Source organism: Xiphophorus couchianus, chromosome 11 (assembly GCF_001444195.1).
Source record: "Xiphophorus couchianus chromosome 11, X_couchianus-1.0, whole genome shotgun sequence".
NCBI lineage: Eukaryota > Metazoa > Chordata > Actinopteri > Cyprinodontiformes > Poeciliidae > Xiphophorus > Xiphophorus couchianus.
In genome coordinates this window covers 478,692-495,987 of record NC_040238.1, presented here as the reverse complement: position 1 = coordinate 495,987, position 17,296 = coordinate 478,692, and the positions used below count along the sequence as shown (strand labels likewise).

The window sequence follows — 17,296 nt, the reverse complement described above, 5'->3', positions numbered from 1 at the left end:
TTGTATTATGACAGTAATTAAACAGAAAAGTTAGTACAGCCTTAAAATGAGGTTCTGGGTCTGTTTTTGGACAAAGCATTCCCAGGTGATCCCTCTTCGCGCCACTGGGCGGCAGTAAAGCTGAGTATTCCACCGGAAATGATCCATAAGCGCCGAGAAGAAGAGTCTGTCAGATGGTGGTGTACGTCAGTTAGACTAAAGCCAGTAGGAAAAAGTGGTGCTGAGAGGGTAGTTCTAGGTCGAAATTCAGAAAAAGGAAGCGAGGACCATGCTGAGGGTTTGTCTGCGTGGAGTCAAGGCCACCGCTCAGGTAGGACTGAAATTACATTGCAGCTGTTAGCTGCCATGTTGGTGTTAGCTTGTTGTCATTCAATGACCCGCAGCTTGGTTCAAGGTGCCTCAGAGAGCTCACTGCTAACTTGCAATTGTGCGGTTGTTCGGATCTTTCTAACGACAGCAGCTCCAGCACGCTGGTCCGTAGTGTGACATATATTTTCACTTTAAACGAATCTGTGGTCTGTTTACATTCTTGGTCAGGGAACTGGCTGAAGGTCCTCACACTTCAGCCATGGACAAGGAAAAAGCGTAGGAAAAGTTTGGAACCATTCGACGCGAGACGTTATTGGTGAAATGTCATGGCGGGATTGTGACGCAGTGAGTTAGGCTCTGTGAGGAGCAGCAGACCCTGTAGTGCAGTGGTCTCAAAATCCAGTCCTCAAGGGCCAGACTCCTGCAACATTTAGATATCTCTGCTTCAGCACAGCTGGCTCTCATATCAACGTATTAGCAGAGCTTGAATTTATCCTAAATTCAAGTTCAACAGACTAGAACCAGAAGACATGAGAGGTCTGGAAGGTTGATACAACAACAGATCTTTAATATATTGTGGTGCTGAGCTGTACAGCGATTTATAAACTAACAACAGTATTTTAAAGTTATATGAGCTCCAGGGAGCCAGTGGAAGGACTTCAGAACTGAGGTGATCAGCATCCATAATAACTCTTGCAAAGTTATTATTCAATGTTGTAAATGAGTTACAACATTTATTTTCCCTTTGGGATAAATAAATTATTTTAAATTGAATAAAGTGCACTGAACTTGAAAAGTCCCATATTTTTGGAGAGTGGAAGTTCAAACTGAGTACTCTGACCTGTACTCAGTCTCAGTCCAGGTCCAGCTTAGGTTCAATATGGTGACTGCACACAACAAACATAGTGACTGTGGGTTAGGCCTAAGGTCTGACAATTTCTATATCATTACACCAGAACAGTGTGCTGGTCTGCTTTGATGTTTAGAATGGAGAGAAATCCTTGTTTCGCTAACGGTAAAACAACAGTCAGTCAGGTCTGAGCTCCGACTTCTAAGACCAGATGAATTTAGCTTAAGCAGTATGTTATTAGCCTTCATCCAAACCTTCAGCAGCTTCACAGTAGTAGGATGTGGTTGGTATGGAAGCCTACTTTGATACATAACTGGGTTTAATAAATGGGCAATAGCAGCTTGAATTAATGTTCAGCTCTGCCAGGAAACTACAAAGCTTTTATTCATTTAGTTGTTGAAATAAAAAATGTGAAGGAATATGTCCGGAGAGAATTCAGGACAGAACTTATCAACAGAAGATTTTTGGTTCTGATGTTAGAACTGAAGTAAAGATCCATGTGACCTGTTTCTTTTTGTGTGTCCTATTACCTTCTAGAAGAGCTCTGGGAGAATCCGTCTGACTAATGTGCAGCAGTGCAGGGAATACACAACAGGAGAAAGCAGGTAATGCTGTTATATCTGAACTGAATTTAAGGCAAATATTCCAGTCAACTTTTTATTGCTTATTTTAATTACTAAGTCGCATTCTAACATTCCTTGTGTGTGCTCCCCTCTTCCACCTCAGCAGTGCTTCCAGAGTGGTAGCAGCTGGCTTGTTGACGGTAACTGGGGGCATTGGAGGCACAATCATCTACGCCAAGTGGGACCACAAGTTTCGAGCAGCAGTGGAGAAAAATGTTCCATATTCAGAATGGCTGTTAGGTCTGGCCTTGGGACCTGTTTCTCAAGATTCAGGTCTTCCCATCAGGAAACCGGTTAGTTCAACCCCACCTATTTATACAGTACCAGTTCCCTCCAGATATTGTCTCTAAGGACTTTATTGAAACAAGTCAGTTCACACCAGTATTACAGACAATATCAAAGTCCGTTACATCCATTCGTAACTGATCCTAGTTGTCAACCAATGCAGTCAAGTTCCGTTCACTCATTAAACTGGTTAAGAGTTTGCTGTCAAAGGAAACCCAGCAGATTGCATGAAGTCAGTGACCGCAGCATCTGCATGTCAGACTGTGTCTGATACAGACATTTCTTTCATCTGGGTCAAATCATTACTGTTTAAATTCCACCACTGTTTGGTTGAAGGTGTAATTTTTCTTTGTTTTTTTTCCTGAGGCACTGTGTGTTGCCAGCCTTCAGATTGGCCAATGACACAGAGCTATCACCTGCTATTCTCATGACTTTAGAACAGAAAACCCTGAAGAGGGTGGAAGTGATTTTATGGTAAAAGAGAGCATCACACACCTCTTCTTATTCTACCACTCATGCCCAAAAGCCTTCTACTATTAGATAATCATGGTAAAACATGGTAAAATTAAGGAACTCACCCAGCCAATTTCCTTAATTTTGGGAGATCGGTGATCAGCTGATACTTGCAGGCAAATCTGATCTTATCCACCGATCTTATCTACTTCTGCCAAGGTACAAAGTTTAACCACTGTCCTCTTCTGCTCTCCTGTGAGACATGCTTGACTGACAGACCGGCCCATCAGGTCATGTCTGCACGTTTGCTGTTAACAATAGTCACCCCACAGTTACCAATTCAGCGGCTTTCTTACTATATTTAGCAACATTTCAGACAAAAAAAAATCGCTATCGGCCAAAATCAGAATCAGCAGGTCAGGCTTTTTAAAGACCTGCAAATCGGTGCACCTAATAAAACCATGTCAACCTCTGTTAGTTCTGGGGTTTGAATGTCTGAATGAATCCTTTTACATTTAAACATAGCTTGATGTACAAAAAATATTTCTGCTATAGCAGTCAACTCTAAATGCAGAATGCAAGCTCACTCATCTGACAGATCACTGATCTGTCAGATCAGTGATCTGTCAGATCAGTGATCTGTCAGGTCTCATTGATGGAGTTTTGACTCTTTGAGTTCTAAGAGAATGGGGCAAAGTTCTTCTATCATTCAGAATACACAGAGATTCTACAGTGAAGCATGGCAGTGACAGTATGATGCTGTGTGTGTGCTTGTATGTGAAAGCATCTTCACTTCAGATATGCCTGAAAACCAGCAGAAGTGATTCTGCCTGTAGGTGCTTGCAGGTTTCAGTTCTGGTTGTTTCTTCACGTTGCTTTGAGACACTCAACTAAAATCCTTTGGTGTTTCAAATGTTTGCTATTTAGATGGAGTCCATCCAGCCTCCTTCTATGCTGGAAAAACAGATGAGAACGTCCAAAGCTAAGTCCGAAAAGAAACTAAAGGAGACAACAGAGCATGGGGCCCAGGATTCTGGCCCCGCATCGCCACAGCCGGCACAGAACATTCAGGGTAAAACCTCACTGCGTTGGCATGCTTTTCTCACACACTTACTGCTGTATTTATAAAAAGAATTATTTCTTAACTTAACAAACCGTTTCCAACAGATTTGCAAACCAACTTCTTTCTCCATAGCAATGTCTGGAGAAGTTGCTTTTTCCAGACTTTGACTCTGCAGTCAATTCAAACTGCGTCTACTTGATTGACTTGTTTCTTCCCAAAGGAGCAAACTAGAAGACAATCAAACTCCAGAGGAGAAACACTGGCAACACCTCCAAACAATTATAAATGACCTGGAAAATTGTAATAAATCCATATGTAACATTTTAAAATGGGCTTTTGAATCTTGTATTGTTACCAAAGATCAGTATTTGTTTTTTTGCGAATTATGCCAAATTAGAGGTGGCTCACATAAAAGGTGAAAGATGGTGTGGCAGCATGGTTTAAAGAGAGGAGGACGAATCTGTCGGGAGGGACATGAGGGACCTGGACCAGACAGGAAACAGATCCCACCTAAACTCATTCTAGACTCTACAGAGGAAACTCACTGAGCCACCACAACCTGCAACCCTGACTTGTCAACAGGATCCTCTTTTTATTATATGGGGGATAATGTCAACAAGAACTTCATTAAAACCCATACCAAAAATATTCAAACTCTAGATTTTGTCCTCAGCTATCTCTCACCCGAAACATTAGCTGGAGATAGGCACCATCACCCCTCTCTACCCCACTAGGGACAAGGGTGTACAGAAAATGTATGGCGATGTATATGGGGACTTTCAATGTATATTTGATGATATTAGACTGTAGTGTCAACTCTCTGGTTCAGGGACTATGATGGAAAGTAGCTTAAGCTATAACATCTTTTTATTAATGTTTTTTTTTCCCACATTGTCCCTGTTCTAAATAAACAAGCTAATTTTCTCTTGTTTTTAACTAGGACACTGGGATTTGACTCAGGTTTTCTAATTGTCACTTTAAAGCCCCTTTTTCCCAGTTTTGGCTCATTTTATAATTTACCCTTCATTGTGACATTTTTGTAACATTTCTAACAAACCAGTCAGAGCATTGTGTGTGTGTTTTCCTTGTGCATTGGGTTTCCAAGCAGAGGCTTCAGCAGAGGCGACTCAGATCATCTCGGCCATCAGTGAAGTCCAGTCCATTCCAGCTCCATGCGACACCGAGCCCACAGCAGCTGCAGGTCAGACGCTCCACCATGTTTCACTCATGCTACGCTAACATTGAGCTTCCTCATCCTTCTAACGTTTTCACAGGTTTTGAGTTCTGATGGAACACTTTGAAGTACTGTGAAGCAGCTATAAAAACAGATTACCACCACTAGGTGGCACTAGTGTGCTTTAATCCCACTGGATGATGCAACATGAGCATAATTGGTTCTATGGGCAGTGTTTGTGTTGATGCTTTGTGACTTTAAGAGAAACTGATCACTTTCCCTCGCTGCTAGTCGAGGCAAACATGAGGCCGCCTCACCCAGCAATGTGTTTCACCTGTCAGTAGTGGTTCAATATTTCCATGCCAACATTAGCTACTGGGGCGCAGTGGTGGTGCTGGTGTAAAGCGTGACTCGTATCTTAGTCCTTGACTCGGCCATCACAGGTTTGAGTCCCGGCCCGATGACCCCTGCTGCATGTCTTCCCCCTACTGTCACAACCCCCCTTCCTGTCTGACAACTGTCAAACAAAGGCCTCTTACGGTCCATAATTTTTTTTAAAACAAGCTTGTTATTTAATTACCTGCTTGGTGAATCATTTATAGTCTGCCTAAACTTCTGTCCAAGGACTGATGGGTGTGGAGTAAGGCTAACATCAAGCTGAAACTTGTCTAGAAACTTTAGATTTCAGGACAAACCTCTGTGTGGACTAATAAACCTGTTCCATATGTTGTTCCAACATGTAGCAAAAGAGGAGGAACTCTACAGTGAAGGTGTCAGGATGGGAATATGGTTTCTGTGTATTTCTAGTGGCAAAAAAATCTAATGTCTCGACATCTGAAAGCAGCCACAGTTTACCAGAGTTTTGTACATAACAAAAGTTCAACAACTATGCAATAGAAAGTCAAAAATAACCAAAAGTAGCACAAATAACACCCAGCCATCCTGCTGAACTAACTAGAGGTGAAGATTTCTGAAGATAAATGTTTTAAGCAGAGACTAAAAAAGATGAGAAGTTTTAGTGGCTCAGAGAAAGTTCTGTCAGATCTGGATCTGAGGGTCTTTGGAGCAGAGCGCCGGTTGGTGTGAGGGTCCAGCCTGCATTAAGGGTGAAGCAGATCAGATAAGTGGTGTCATGACAACACATTAAGTCTTTTAAATGTTGGCTGTAATATTTGAAGCTGAATTTTGCAGTCACATTCAGTCTAATTAAACAATCTGTAGCATTTAGACATCAAACACCCAGTGATCATTTGAGGAAAATCCAGCAGGACACATCCGACTGCAGTGAGCTGGAGCACCTTTATCTTGGTTCAGTGCAATAAATGGTTAGACTGACAGAGGGGCATCATGACAGAAGATGATGTCTCCAGAGAACATCTCCGGTTCTCCAGTACCTGAGATGTTCTTCACCTGCTGCTGTTAGAATGTAACACACACCAGTCACTTCAACTGACTTAAAAAAAGATTAATGTTCTAATTAATGAAAAAAGTCAAACTTTTTGCACTGCTAACATTTTAAACATGTTAAAATGTTTAAACATTTTTAAAAAACATGTTTAAAATGTTTAAACATTTTTAAAAAACATGTTTAAAATGTTTTTTAAACATTTTAAACATGTTAAAATGTGTAAAATGCTTTTAAACATGTTAACAGTGCAGTCTAGAATGAAAAGGCAGAATACCCAAACAGAGCAGGCCGCTGCTACTGGAAACTAACATGTCTAAAAGAATTCTTTGTTAAAGTGATATGTGTTGGTTTTCCTTAGGGGACTGTAAAGAATGCAGTGATCCTAATATTGCCTTGGAAACAGCGACTGTCTTTCAGGACACAAAGTCGGCTGGAACAGCAGAACCTCTGAGAGAGCGGTCAGCAGAAGAAGTGGCAGCTAGGCTGGCCCAACAGAATCAGGACGAAAAAGACATTATCACATGTGAGTTTTCAGCAACACACACAATATTAATATTACTCATCTCAACTTTTACATACTTATAAGTGTTCAGTGGGGCTGACATGTTGCCTAGAATAACATTGTTACTCTCAGGTTGTGCTACCTCACAGGTAACAGGTTTAAATTTTTGATAAAGTATAAAATCAATAATTATGGAAAACTTTCTTCATAAATTTATTTTGTCATAATACGACCTGACAAGGTTAATGGGTGAATATAATAGTTGTCTGTACTTTAGATGACCAAGTAAAACTGTGAAATGCCTTGTGAGTTGTAAACTTCAACATCTTGTGTATGTGTGTGTGTGTGTGTGTGTGTGTGTGTGTGTGTGTGTGTGTGTGTGTGTGTGTGTGTGTGTGTGTGCGTGTGTGTGTGTGTGTGTGTGTGTGTTGCAGCACTGTCGGCCCAGCTGGATGACTCCCTGGCCAGTTCTGCCAAGGCAACGCTGCAGGCTATTGGAGCTCAGGAGGCAGCTCTGCAGGCTATCACTCAGCACACACACAAGCTAAAGGAGGCAATGGAAGCAGAGGTACGGAGTCTTCTGAGCCAACTATCCACACTAACCACAGTACTGTTGCTGCTAGTGCAGTGGTTTTCAATTATTTTCTGTTACCCCCCCCCCCAGGGAATCATTTCCCTGGGGGGTATATATTTAGAGTCACAGTAAAACGTTCCAAAATTTGTAAAAATTATAACTTAAAAGGGTATATAGTTTTTAAATATTTTTTGTGCAAAATTTGCAACTATATTGCTTGTATTCCAAATTGTCAGAAGAGATGAAAAGTGCATTTTATAACAGTAAATAGTTAAGCTTCATCTATATCCTGGCCTTTTTCTGAGAGCTACTATTACTTGCTTATGACGAAGTAAGGCCAGTTTCTTTAGTTGTTTGTTTGACATATGACACTAAAGCTGTGATAATATGAGAATAAAGTTGTAATTTTATGGGAACTCTACACCACACTGTCCTAAAATGAGGAATACTGAGGATCTTGTAAAGTTATTGTTGGTATTGATTTTACAAATAAGAAAATACATTATCTTTTAACACATCAGAATCAAACATCAGCTGCCGGACTTTGAAATGATTATTTAAAGAACTGTTTAGTTCAAAGAACCCGACTTGCTGAGCTGGTCACGTCAGGTCTTGATAACGCTATAAAAGCTTTTCTTCTTATTTTTCTTATGTTTTTTTCTCGTCTTTTAAAGACTTTATAGTATAACTATTCACGTAATATGACTTTATTCCTGTAGTTAAAAAAATTCTCTTACGCCATAAAACTTCGTCATACTTGCTTTACAAGTATGACGAAGTTTACTTGTAACATTCTCATGTTACAATGAAATTTCATTGTCACAATTTTTTTTTTCTTTTGCTAATGGTTATTTTTTTGATGTTGAATTTCATGTTTTAATGAATACAGGGTCCATCAGAGGAAAAGTCAACGCAGTGGAAAGATCTAGAAGCCGCTCTGGCAGACAGAACAACTTCTGTGAATGATGCCAAAACTGCTCTTGTCAAAGCCAAGTAAGAGATGCACACACATCCAGAGCCTACTGCGATGAACTGAACTTGTCTTTACACACAGCATTTTGTTTTTATGTTATGTACCACTAGGTAAAGAAAAATATTTTGAAAATAATGTTTTTGCTGTCTTGGAGGCATGTTTATTTTGTCTTGAGTTCAGACAGTTGAGGTAAATCTTCACATTGATTTCTCTCCACTATTGCAGTGAAGCTCTTGACAGTCTAAAATCAGTGATTGACAAATCCAAAGGGTTGAAGATTACAGCTGCACGGCCGCTGATCTTAGCAGCAGAAGAGAATCTCCATAAAATGGTGGTAGACTTGGACAAAGTAGTCTCCAAGGTAAGGCCTGGTTATAAGGGATGCTCTGATCAGGTTTTTTGCTGCCAATTCCGATACCGATCACATGATTGGCTGTTAATTTTTCACTTTAGGTATAAATGCTACCATGTGATCTGGCAAAATGGAACCAAAGAATTGCCAAATTAGGCAAAAATATGCAAAATTCTTGCAAGCGCAATGCAGCAGGTATTCAGTCAAAAAGACAAATGTAAAACCTGTAATTGGTAATACAATATTTAACGATAAGATTCTCAAGAACATAATTACACATAAAGTCAAATAAATCTCACAACACTGCCTATATTGAATAATGTCAAGCAAAATATAAAACATTCATTCAAAGTCAAATGCCGGTTGCATCAAAATAAACAATCCTGAATTACTAAATCAAAACTGCCTGAGAGCATGGCTAGCTGTTTTCTGCTGGCTCTGGTTGGTTGTTTTTGATCGAGCAGTATAATACTGCAGAATACAGAAGGAGGACAGATGAGATTGATTCCCACAGCTTATCTGTGTCATGTTGGGACCACGGAAGTTTTCATACTTATGTAAAAACGTCTTTTATTTTAAATTGCATGCTGCAGCTTTTTGGAGACGCTGGATGTGAAATTCCACGGCCTGGTGGAGCACGAACTGTGCCATATCTGTGAAATTTTACGTCTCAGTGGAACATTGCGGTGGTTCAACAGCAAGAGCAATACCCAGCATCTTACACCCCCAGCCCGATAACTTAAGTTATTTTTCAGATTATTTGCTTAGCTTTGTGACTATCGTACTCATCCGGGTGTGTGCTGCTTTATCTGCTGCCTGGCTGCTCCAGATGTCTTTTGTTACCTACAGTCAGCCTCAATAACTCACCATACTTTTTCAAGTGCTTGCTTTTTTAAATGTCATATTAAATTAAAGCTTTGTGTTGATGCATTTTAACATGCTTCATCTCTGAGATATTTTTCCATCACAAGAGGCAAACTTACCCATTCTTTCTCACAGCGTTAAAGTTCCAAAAGACATTTCTTATGATTGGTTGCCGTGCGCCTGCGCAGTGTGAAGAAAAGGGGAACAAATTATTAGCTTCCTACCTTCAGACTGATTTATTTTAAAATACACCAGTATGTCAGTTCTGCTGATAAATTTCTGACAAGCTTTGTCTGTTCCAGTCAAATTTAATCTGGGAGGAGCAATGAGATGCTGTTCACACAATGCAAGCTTTTCTCAAGATATGGAACAGTTTCAGGGATAGAGCTTTCTCACGCTGGGAGAACTTGGTGACAACAAACTGTTTTCTTGTCCTGATCTTCCCATCTGACTATGATCACCTTGGAGCTGATCATTAGCTAACTTTATTGTTTTGTTCCACATATTCCTGGATTTGGTTTTCAATTTTAAATGTTTAAAATCATTTTAACTGGGCACTCTATCATATTTTTCCTCTTCTCTATATGCTTACATGTTCTAATAATGTAAATCAGTGACAGTGTGCAGTACTTTAGGTTTTGTTTATATGCATATAGACTTCCTGAGATCTGCTCATGGTTCCACATCCAGAACATCCTTTAGCCCTCACCCTGTCTCCTGAATGGAATGTGCTTGTAGGTCCAATCAGCAGAGTCGGAAGCAAAGATCGTGGCCCAGTACACTGAACTGGTTCATGAAGCCAAGCAGCAGTTTCAGAGGGAAGTGAGTAGCCTAACTCCAGAGATCCAGGCCAACTGGAAGGGCCTTAGTAAGTACACACATTATACACATCAACCATTATTGTTCATGCAGGCTACAGCAGGAGAGTTTAAATGTTTAGTGAATCCTAAGCTAGTTTCAGTTGTGTGTGTGTGGGTGTGTGTGTGTGTGTGAGTAGCTGGTAAACTGTCAACAGATGACCTGAACGCTTTGATTGCCCACGCACATCGGCGCATTGACCAGCTGAATCGAGAACTGGCTGAGCAGCGAGTCCAAGAGCAGATCCACATGGAAGCAGCGCTGGAGCAGCAGAGAGCCGAGGACCAGAGAGCTCTGGACAAAGCCGTCGGCACGGCAAAGCAGCATGTTAAAGAGGAGGCCCGACTGGAGCAGGAGAGGAAGGTGCAGTGGATTGATGCTTGAGGGAAGCGGCAGGCATCCTGCAGAGCCGTGCTGACGTGAGGCATGTTGTGCTTGCAGCTGGCTGAGCTGAGGGAAGTGATCGAGGCAGAGATGAGAACTCAGCTGCGGCGGCAAGCAGCCGCTCACACCGACCACGTCCGAGATGTCCTCAAAGTCCAGGAGCAGGAGCTGAGAGCTGAAGCTGAGCAGGTCTCTGCACTCTACAAACACAACAAATACACACTATACGCACTTACTGTAGATAGGCTAGACTCTATTCCTGTAGAAGGTGGGGAGGGAGGGTGGTCTGTCTGTCTGTCTACCTTTCTATCTAGGTCTGCAGCTGATTGGACAAAGGAGGAAAGGCAACACGATACCTCTAAATTTAAAAAACAGTTCAGTCTGGGGCTGGTGTAAACAAATATTTTAGTAATCAAGTATTCCATTGATTATTCTTATGATTAATCAAACTCCCCACCCAGCTGTGCCAACAATGATGGAGGAATCTCTAGAGGTAACTGCTGTGTGTGACTGGCAGGTGTCTGGAACGACTGTGACAAACAGACTGCAGCAGTTTGCAGGAAGGGTCTGAGAAGAGATTGCTAAGATGCTTGACTTTCTGGCATTGATAAAAAATGTATTAAAAAACCCTAATCTGTTTTAACATTCGGTTTTATTGCTTGGTATAGCAACTCAATAAGAACCGTCTTTTCAGTCTTAGGTTGAGACAAGTTACATAAGATGCAGTCGGTACAACGTTTTTTTTGTCCCATTGTCAACCTTGACCAAGCTCAGCACATTTTAGAATGTTAAATTGCTTCATTCCTTGTCACTAAGTGTTGACATGTGTGGATTATGCCCTAATTTTCTTGTACTGCTGCTGTTCACCCAATGGACAATGACGAACTGAACAAAGCAGAGCAGAGTTTGTGAGGGAAAAATTGGAGACAATGGACCTTACCAAGCTCCGCCCACAACCGACCCGCGTGACCGCAAGTCTCACAAACAAAGCCTCATGGCGCGTTGTTTCTATGTAAACATGACTTGATTAGTGCATCATTTCTACCCGATTTTCACAATATATCATCTACTACAATGGACAGAGGAACTAACAAGTTCATGTCATCATCTGGGAGGAGGTTACTGGTTTCTCAGTCACAAGCTGGTTGCAAACCTGAGGCCAGCAGGTCAGTCAGTTATGGTAGATCTGAAATTTGGTTTGATGACCTCAATATGAGAAGCTACAGACTGATGGGAACCAAAGAGCTCTGTAAAGGTAAAGGCAAATCTTCTGAAGTTGGGATATAATTAATTTAATTTCACATAATTATCGCGGTAGAAGCCATTTGTTTAAAATTTTATGAAATATATTTGTTCTATTTGATGTTTGTTGTGAATGACGTAAACTCACAAATGAACGAGATAATTAGTCCAACGTTTAGAAACTACAATGCGCCACAGCAAAGGTAAACAAAGGTAAAATAACCTGAACAGGTGATCAACTCAAAACCACTCCTACCTTTTTACTCTCTCTCTCTTTGTAGTTTAAGCACACCTGTTACCGTGGCAATCGCCTGCGCCCCGCAAGACGAGCAAAGATTACATTAAAGACATAACATTCACTCCGTTACGATATCAAGTTTCCAGGCTTGATATTTATTTCTCGATTATTAATCAGCGCTTCCCTGAACACAGCGATGGTTGATTGACTAGCTGTACCTGGTGCTAGAGTGGCTAACATGAGTAAGAAGTTTAGTCCAAAGCCTTTTCTGCTAAAATAAAATCTTTAGTGTATGTCAGATACAAACACATTGCATATTGATCTGTTTAGCTAACGTCAGACTGTGTAGCAGACAGGCTTCAAGGTGTAGAAGTTGTATCACTGCTGCCATTATGCTGTACTTAGCTAACGGGAAGCTAAGTGTGTTTGTGAGACGGCCACGCACGTGACCACATAGAATGGGCATCAGCCAATGAAAAGCGGCCCCTCTGGTAAGGTCCATAGCCTTAGTTCTCTTTACTTCTTACTCTAACTGGCATCCCATCTGAAATCTGAGCAAAAAGTAAAGAGTTTCAGGAGAAACAAGAATAAGACTAACTTTTATTCAGTTTTCTGAGAGGAGACGGAAGAGGACTACTGGTACAGTATAAGTGTTGGACAACAGGTTGGACTGGAAGTGCATGAAGAAAGACCAAGAGGAACTAGAGGTTGTGGTTTTCTAGGGTTTGCTTACTGCTTGTCAGTCTTTATATTAGTTACCGTATTTTAAAATGTTGAATTCAAGTGCATAATTTCATTTTAAAATGTTTTGTATTGCTTGTAATTTTAACAATGTCTGTTTCTCACTTCTCTAGTGAGGTGACTGGACGTAGTAATGAGTGCTGTGTGTTTTCAGGAGCTGAGCAGTAAGCTGCTGGCGCAGGAAACCCGCTACCGTCAGCTCACTCAGGAACAGCTCGATGACTTCACTCTGGATATGAATGCTGCCTACGCAAGACTGAAGGGAGTGGAGGAGGCCATAGATAGTAAGACACATGTCTCCTCAAAATCTTCCATTCCAGTCTAACATTAGGATAAACCAGAACTACAGTGGATGTCACCAGCCTACACATCCCAGGTTTCTGTTATGTTACAAAATGAGATCATGATAAATAATTTCCCTTTTCTTAACTGACATTTTTTCAGAACTATTTAACGGTAAAACAAACAGATATGTTTAGGGCAGTGGTTCCCAAAGTGTGGGGCGCGCTGTGCCATTGCAGGGGGGCAGGGAAGCGGTATGGATGAATGGAAAAAAAAAAACAGTTACACAAAAGTGTTTCACTGTAAAGACAGTTTGTAGTTTGTTTTGTTGCAACCTGAAGTGTGAAATAAACTTCAGTGGAGTTTGAAAACAAAATATGTTTATAGGTTTATGTCTGGTTGAACGATGTGTGTGCCCAGTTGACATTTTTTTTATTTTTGGGGGGGGGGGTTATTGTAATTCATAGGGGGACCCAGCAGAAAATCTTTGGGAACCATTGGTTTAGGGTAAATGTTTAATAAAGCCATTCAGTCTGTCAGCATGCCAGGTCTTGACTTTCCCACTTTACTGGGCAAAGGTTCTTCATATCTGTCACATTATGAGAATATCTCTTGTCCATAGCTCTTTTCAGATAATCTCCCAGATTTTCAAATATCTGGCTCAGCAAATTTCAAAAGTTATCTTATCTGCTAATAAATCTGCATTTTAATGATCCAGAGGTCTCTTTGTGTTCAGCAGCATTTGGATCAAGACTGACAGGAAATATTCAGAATTTCATTCTCCTTGACAATGAAACCAGAAAAACCTTTTTTGATGTCTTATGTTTCATTTTGCAAGGTTTAATCCCCAAGCTAAATGCTAACATTTGATCAGGTTAAGGTGTGCAAACCTAAGCAAAACCAGTCAGTGTGTAAACTTTGAGATCTTCTGTCTGTGGCACTTGAGGGTTTTCTACGTGCTCTCTACAGAAGAGGATCATGTGATAATTCTTTATCTATTTACCAAATGAAACATTATTCAAAAGGAAAATCACTTCAACATTCCACTAACTCACACTAAGCCAACCTGCAGGGACCCTTAACAGGATTGAAACTAGGACTGAGCTCGGTCTGTTTTTCTCCAAATATTTCTGAAATCAGAGATGTTTGACAGCTGGGCTTAAATATGCTTTACATTGAAGATCGTGCAAATACAATCTGCCCAGGTTTTGCAGATAAATAGCTTTAATGCAGGTTAAAACTATTCAACTCCAACCTGAATAGCAAAATGTGGTTATTTCCAGAATTGTGGACACCAAGTAATGTATCTGCTACAAGAGTGTCACCATTGTTTTAATCACTTGTGTGATTGAGACTTTTAATTATTCAGTAATATCTGTACTGTATAGAAACAATTCTCTGAGAGGAAGGTTGCTGGATTGGACATGAAAACAAAATGTTTAATGTTTGTGTGAAGACAATGGGGGACATTGACCCTGCAGATTGAAAATATCATCCCAAACAGTAAATTCCTGAATGCTGAATGCTAGCTCTCCAGCTAGTGACATGCTAGTTGGAGACCTCTGACAAAAGTATTCCTTAAGAATACTTGATTCCTGAGCTATTCTTCAGGATGGAAAGTGAATACTGGGTGTTTCCGCCTGCAGGTCATGTGGAAGCAGAGGAGGAGGCCCGGAAAGCTCATCGGCTGTGGCTGTCTGTGGAAGCGCTTACCTACACCTTAAAAACAGCCAGCACTGAGTCTCCCAGCATGCCCCTGGAGGACGCTGCTGAGGCTGTGCGGGCCAGCTGCGTTGAAAATGATTTTGCCCTGGCTCTGGCGTCAGCTCTGCCTGAAGAATCCCTGAAGCGTGGCGTGTACAGCGAGGCTTCCCTTCGTGCTCGTTTCAACTCTCTGCGATCGCTCGCTCGCAGAGTTGCTCTCATCGATGAATCCCACAACACCTTGTACCAGTACTTTTTATCGTATGTCCAAGCTGCACTGCTTTTTGAGAAGCAACAGGAAGTCCCGCCCACCCAGCTACGCAGCGAGGATTTGGATCCCTTCAAGCTTCTCTCATATGCCAGCTACTGCCTAGAGCACGGGGATCTGGAGCTGGCAGCCAAACTGGTGAACCAGCTGCGAGGGGAGGCCAGGAGAGTGGTGGAGGATTGGCTGATTGAAGCCAGACTCACACTGGAAACCAGGCAGGTCATCAGTTTGCTTTCAGCCTATGCCAATGCAGTGGGTTTAGGCACCACCCAGGCTCCATAGCTGCCTCGTTGACCAGGCAACCCAAAGGGAGCATGTATGTTGGTAGAGGAAGCCAGCTGCAATGTGGTCGGATCTACAACAGCAAAAGAAAGCGCGATATTGTTGCAGTGAACCATCAATTAACGTTAACCCACAGATTAGTTTCAAATCACTAAGATAAGATGTAGTCTCAGTTTAGGTCTCGGCTTCATTTTCTTTACCTTATTTGGCAACATGCCATGGTCATCTTAACAGTAAATAAGTTATGCTGCACTGTTGTGAATATTGCACATTAAATAAATCATTAAGAAGGAATACTGTCTATTTATTGCTTTTGTCCTCCGTCGAGTTTTAGTTTAGTCCTTACAGGTTACACTTCCTGCTGGTCCTCTGGTCTCCTTCCAGCCCAGTAACCTACACTGGCAGGAGACACTCATCTCTCCCAACTGAGACTTTGATCTCTGAGACTGTCGTGTTTCTGTGAAGGACTGGAGAACTGTTCGCACTCAAGTCTACATGTAAACAGGTGAGTATGATCCATCAACAAGAGAATAGCTGTTTTCAGCTGTCAAACATTTGAAGTTGTTAGACTTAAATTTCCTCTGTTGAAAATCAAGTGTTAGTGAAATGTTATTAATAAGACTTAAATGATGACAGCGACCTGGAGCCCTGCTTGGTGCTTGTACGTGAAGTTGCTCATTTGAGCTTGGAAATAAGCAGAGACACAACCAGATAGTTTTAGTCAGACTCTCCCTGTCCATCATTTCCTCTGTGATCCGTCCTGCTGTGTGTTTGTTAATATATTTGCTGTGAATGATGTCGAGCTTCGCGTTGGGCTACATCCATCCATCCATTTATTTACCCTTGAGAGGTGCTGGTGCCTATCTCCAGCGAGACGTTTCTGTCGAGAGGCGGGGTTCACCCTGGACAGGTCGCCAATCTGCCGCAGGGCGACACAGAGACAGACAGGACAAATATGCACACACACACTTAAACCTGGGGAGGATTTGGAGAAGTCAATTAACCTAAAGGTCATGTTTTTGGACTGTGGGAGGAAGACGGGGTACCCGGAGAGAACCCACACATCTACAGAACATGCCAACTCCATGCAGAAAGACCCCAGGACCTTCTTGCTACCAACTGTGCAGTTGGTAACATGGTCAGTTCACCAGTTGAAGCGCAAATCAAACCTTAAAGTTCAACAGTTTGCAAACTGTAATCGAGACTACAGTTTGCGTCGAGACAGCGCAATAAAAGTAAAAACAGCCACGAATGAACCTGTCCGTAAAGTTGCACAGCTAAACGCCATTATAATCATATTCTTTAATATTAAGACAAGTGTCACAAATCTGTGCAGCAGACCATGTGAGTTGGAGCCGCAGGAGGAGCGCTGCTCTCTGACAGCAACCGCAGAATAGTTATAGCAAAATCTGGGCGATAGAGCGCAGGTACGTCTTGAAAATCAGAGAGAAGGAAGAGTATTTACGAAAACTGCGTAAATACTGAAACATCTGGGTTGTAAACTTCACGGCTCCTTTTTTACCATCGCCTAGGCGATGGTAAAAAAACAGAAAAAGGTTTTAATGTTTCTGCCACCTCTTCATAATTATTATTCTGGTCATCATAATTTGTGACCAGTGTGATTTTGGCTATAAATATGAATATGAATACACCCAAATAATAATTAAGAAGTGGTGGAACTCCGAAAAAGTTTTATACTCTGACATAATTTACAGGTACAATACAGTCACAAATTATTCGGGGCATCATAATCTGTGACCAGCGAGATCCTGGCTATTTGAGGGTTAAATATTATTTTAAATGAGACATGACTTTAACGAAGTGGTGGCAGAAACATTAAAAACCCTGTTAAAACACTACCAGAGCA

At 41.4% G+C, this 17,296-nt stretch overlaps 1 protein-coding gene across 5 annotated transcripts; it reads left to right on the top strand.

The window, feature by feature from the left end:
* Positions 1-131: 131 nt before the first annotated feature.
* immt (inner membrane protein, mitochondrial (mitofilin)) lies at positions 132-15,723 on the top strand. Of its 5 annotated transcripts, none has more exons than XM_028032357.1 (14): positions 132-310; positions 1,700-1,764; positions 1,886-2,075; positions 3,448-3,592; positions 4,689-4,784; positions 6,524-6,688; positions 7,102-7,235; positions 8,131-8,234; positions 8,440-8,575; positions 10,169-10,298; positions 10,428-10,651; positions 10,730-10,861; positions 13,048-13,177; positions 14,822-15,723. In XM_028032357.1, the coding sequence occupies exons 1-14, from the start codon at positions 269-271 to the stop codon at positions 15,427-15,429; spliced, it is 2,301 nt and encodes a 766-aa protein (XP_027888158.1). In that variant the 5' UTR covers positions 132-268; the 3' UTR covers positions 15,430-15,723. The 5 variants fall into 5 exon arrangements, with proteins under 5 accessions (XP_027888158.1, XP_027888160.1, XP_027888157.1 ...); XM_028032359.1 differs by having other exon boundaries at positions 1,697-1,764; positions 4,692-4,784; positions 6,569-6,688; XM_028032356.1 differs by having other exon boundaries at positions 1,697-1,764; positions 4,692-4,784.
* Positions 15,724-17,296: the final 1,573 nt, after the last annotated feature.

Coding starts and splice junctions, on each gene's coding strand:
- immt (XM_028032355.1), top strand. CDS start 269: ATGCTGAGGGTTTGTCTGCGTGGAGTCAAGGCCACCGCTCAG. Junction 2,076..3,447: donor GTCTTCCCATCAGGAAACCG/GTTAGTTCAACC, acceptor TTTGCTATTTAG/ATGGAGTCCATCCAGCCTCC. Junction 8,576..10,168: donor TGGACAAAGTAGTCTCCAAG/GTAAGGCCTGGT, acceptor ATGTGCTTGTAG/GTCCAATCAGCAGAGTCGGA.